The sequence below is a fragment of the Penaeus monodon genome, chromosome 21 (assembly GCF_015228065.2).
Source record: "Penaeus monodon isolate SGIC_2016 chromosome 21, NSTDA_Pmon_1, whole genome shotgun sequence".
Lineage (NCBI taxonomy): Eukaryota > Metazoa > Arthropoda > Malacostraca > Decapoda > Penaeidae > Penaeus > Penaeus monodon.
In genome coordinates this window covers 37,028,697-37,028,921 of record NC_051406.1, presented here as the reverse complement: position 1 = coordinate 37,028,921, position 225 = coordinate 37,028,697, and the positions used below count along the sequence as shown (strand labels likewise).

General features: G+C 61.3%; 1 protein-coding gene across 1 annotated transcript in view; it reads right to left on the bottom strand.

The window, feature by feature from the left end:
* The window catches only part of LOC119586447 (LIM domain-binding protein 3-like), a gene marked incomplete in the record, with an annotated part of 85,993 nt that overhangs the window by 66,125 nt on the left and 19,643 nt on the right, over window positions 1–225 (bottom strand). Inside the window, 1 exon segment of the mRNA XM_037935179.1 lies at window positions 9–163. Within this exon segment, the coding sequence (XP_037791107.1) occupies window positions 9–163 (155 nt within the window).

Sequence of the window (225 nt, the reverse complement as noted above, 5' to 3'; positions counted from 1 at the left end):
CGGCTTACCTTGTGCGGCGACTGGTGGTGCTGGCTGTGGCTGAGGGTGCTGTTGGGCGAGGGCGTGGGCGAGGGCGTTCCGACACCGTTGTGGGCGGGGTGTGGCGTGGTGGGCGCCGAGGTGGCGGGGGTGATGGTGTTCTGCAGGTCCGCCAGGAGAGCGTCTGGAAAAAAACACAAACAAGTTCACATTAGTCTTACCTTTTGACAAACACTTCGGCTCTCT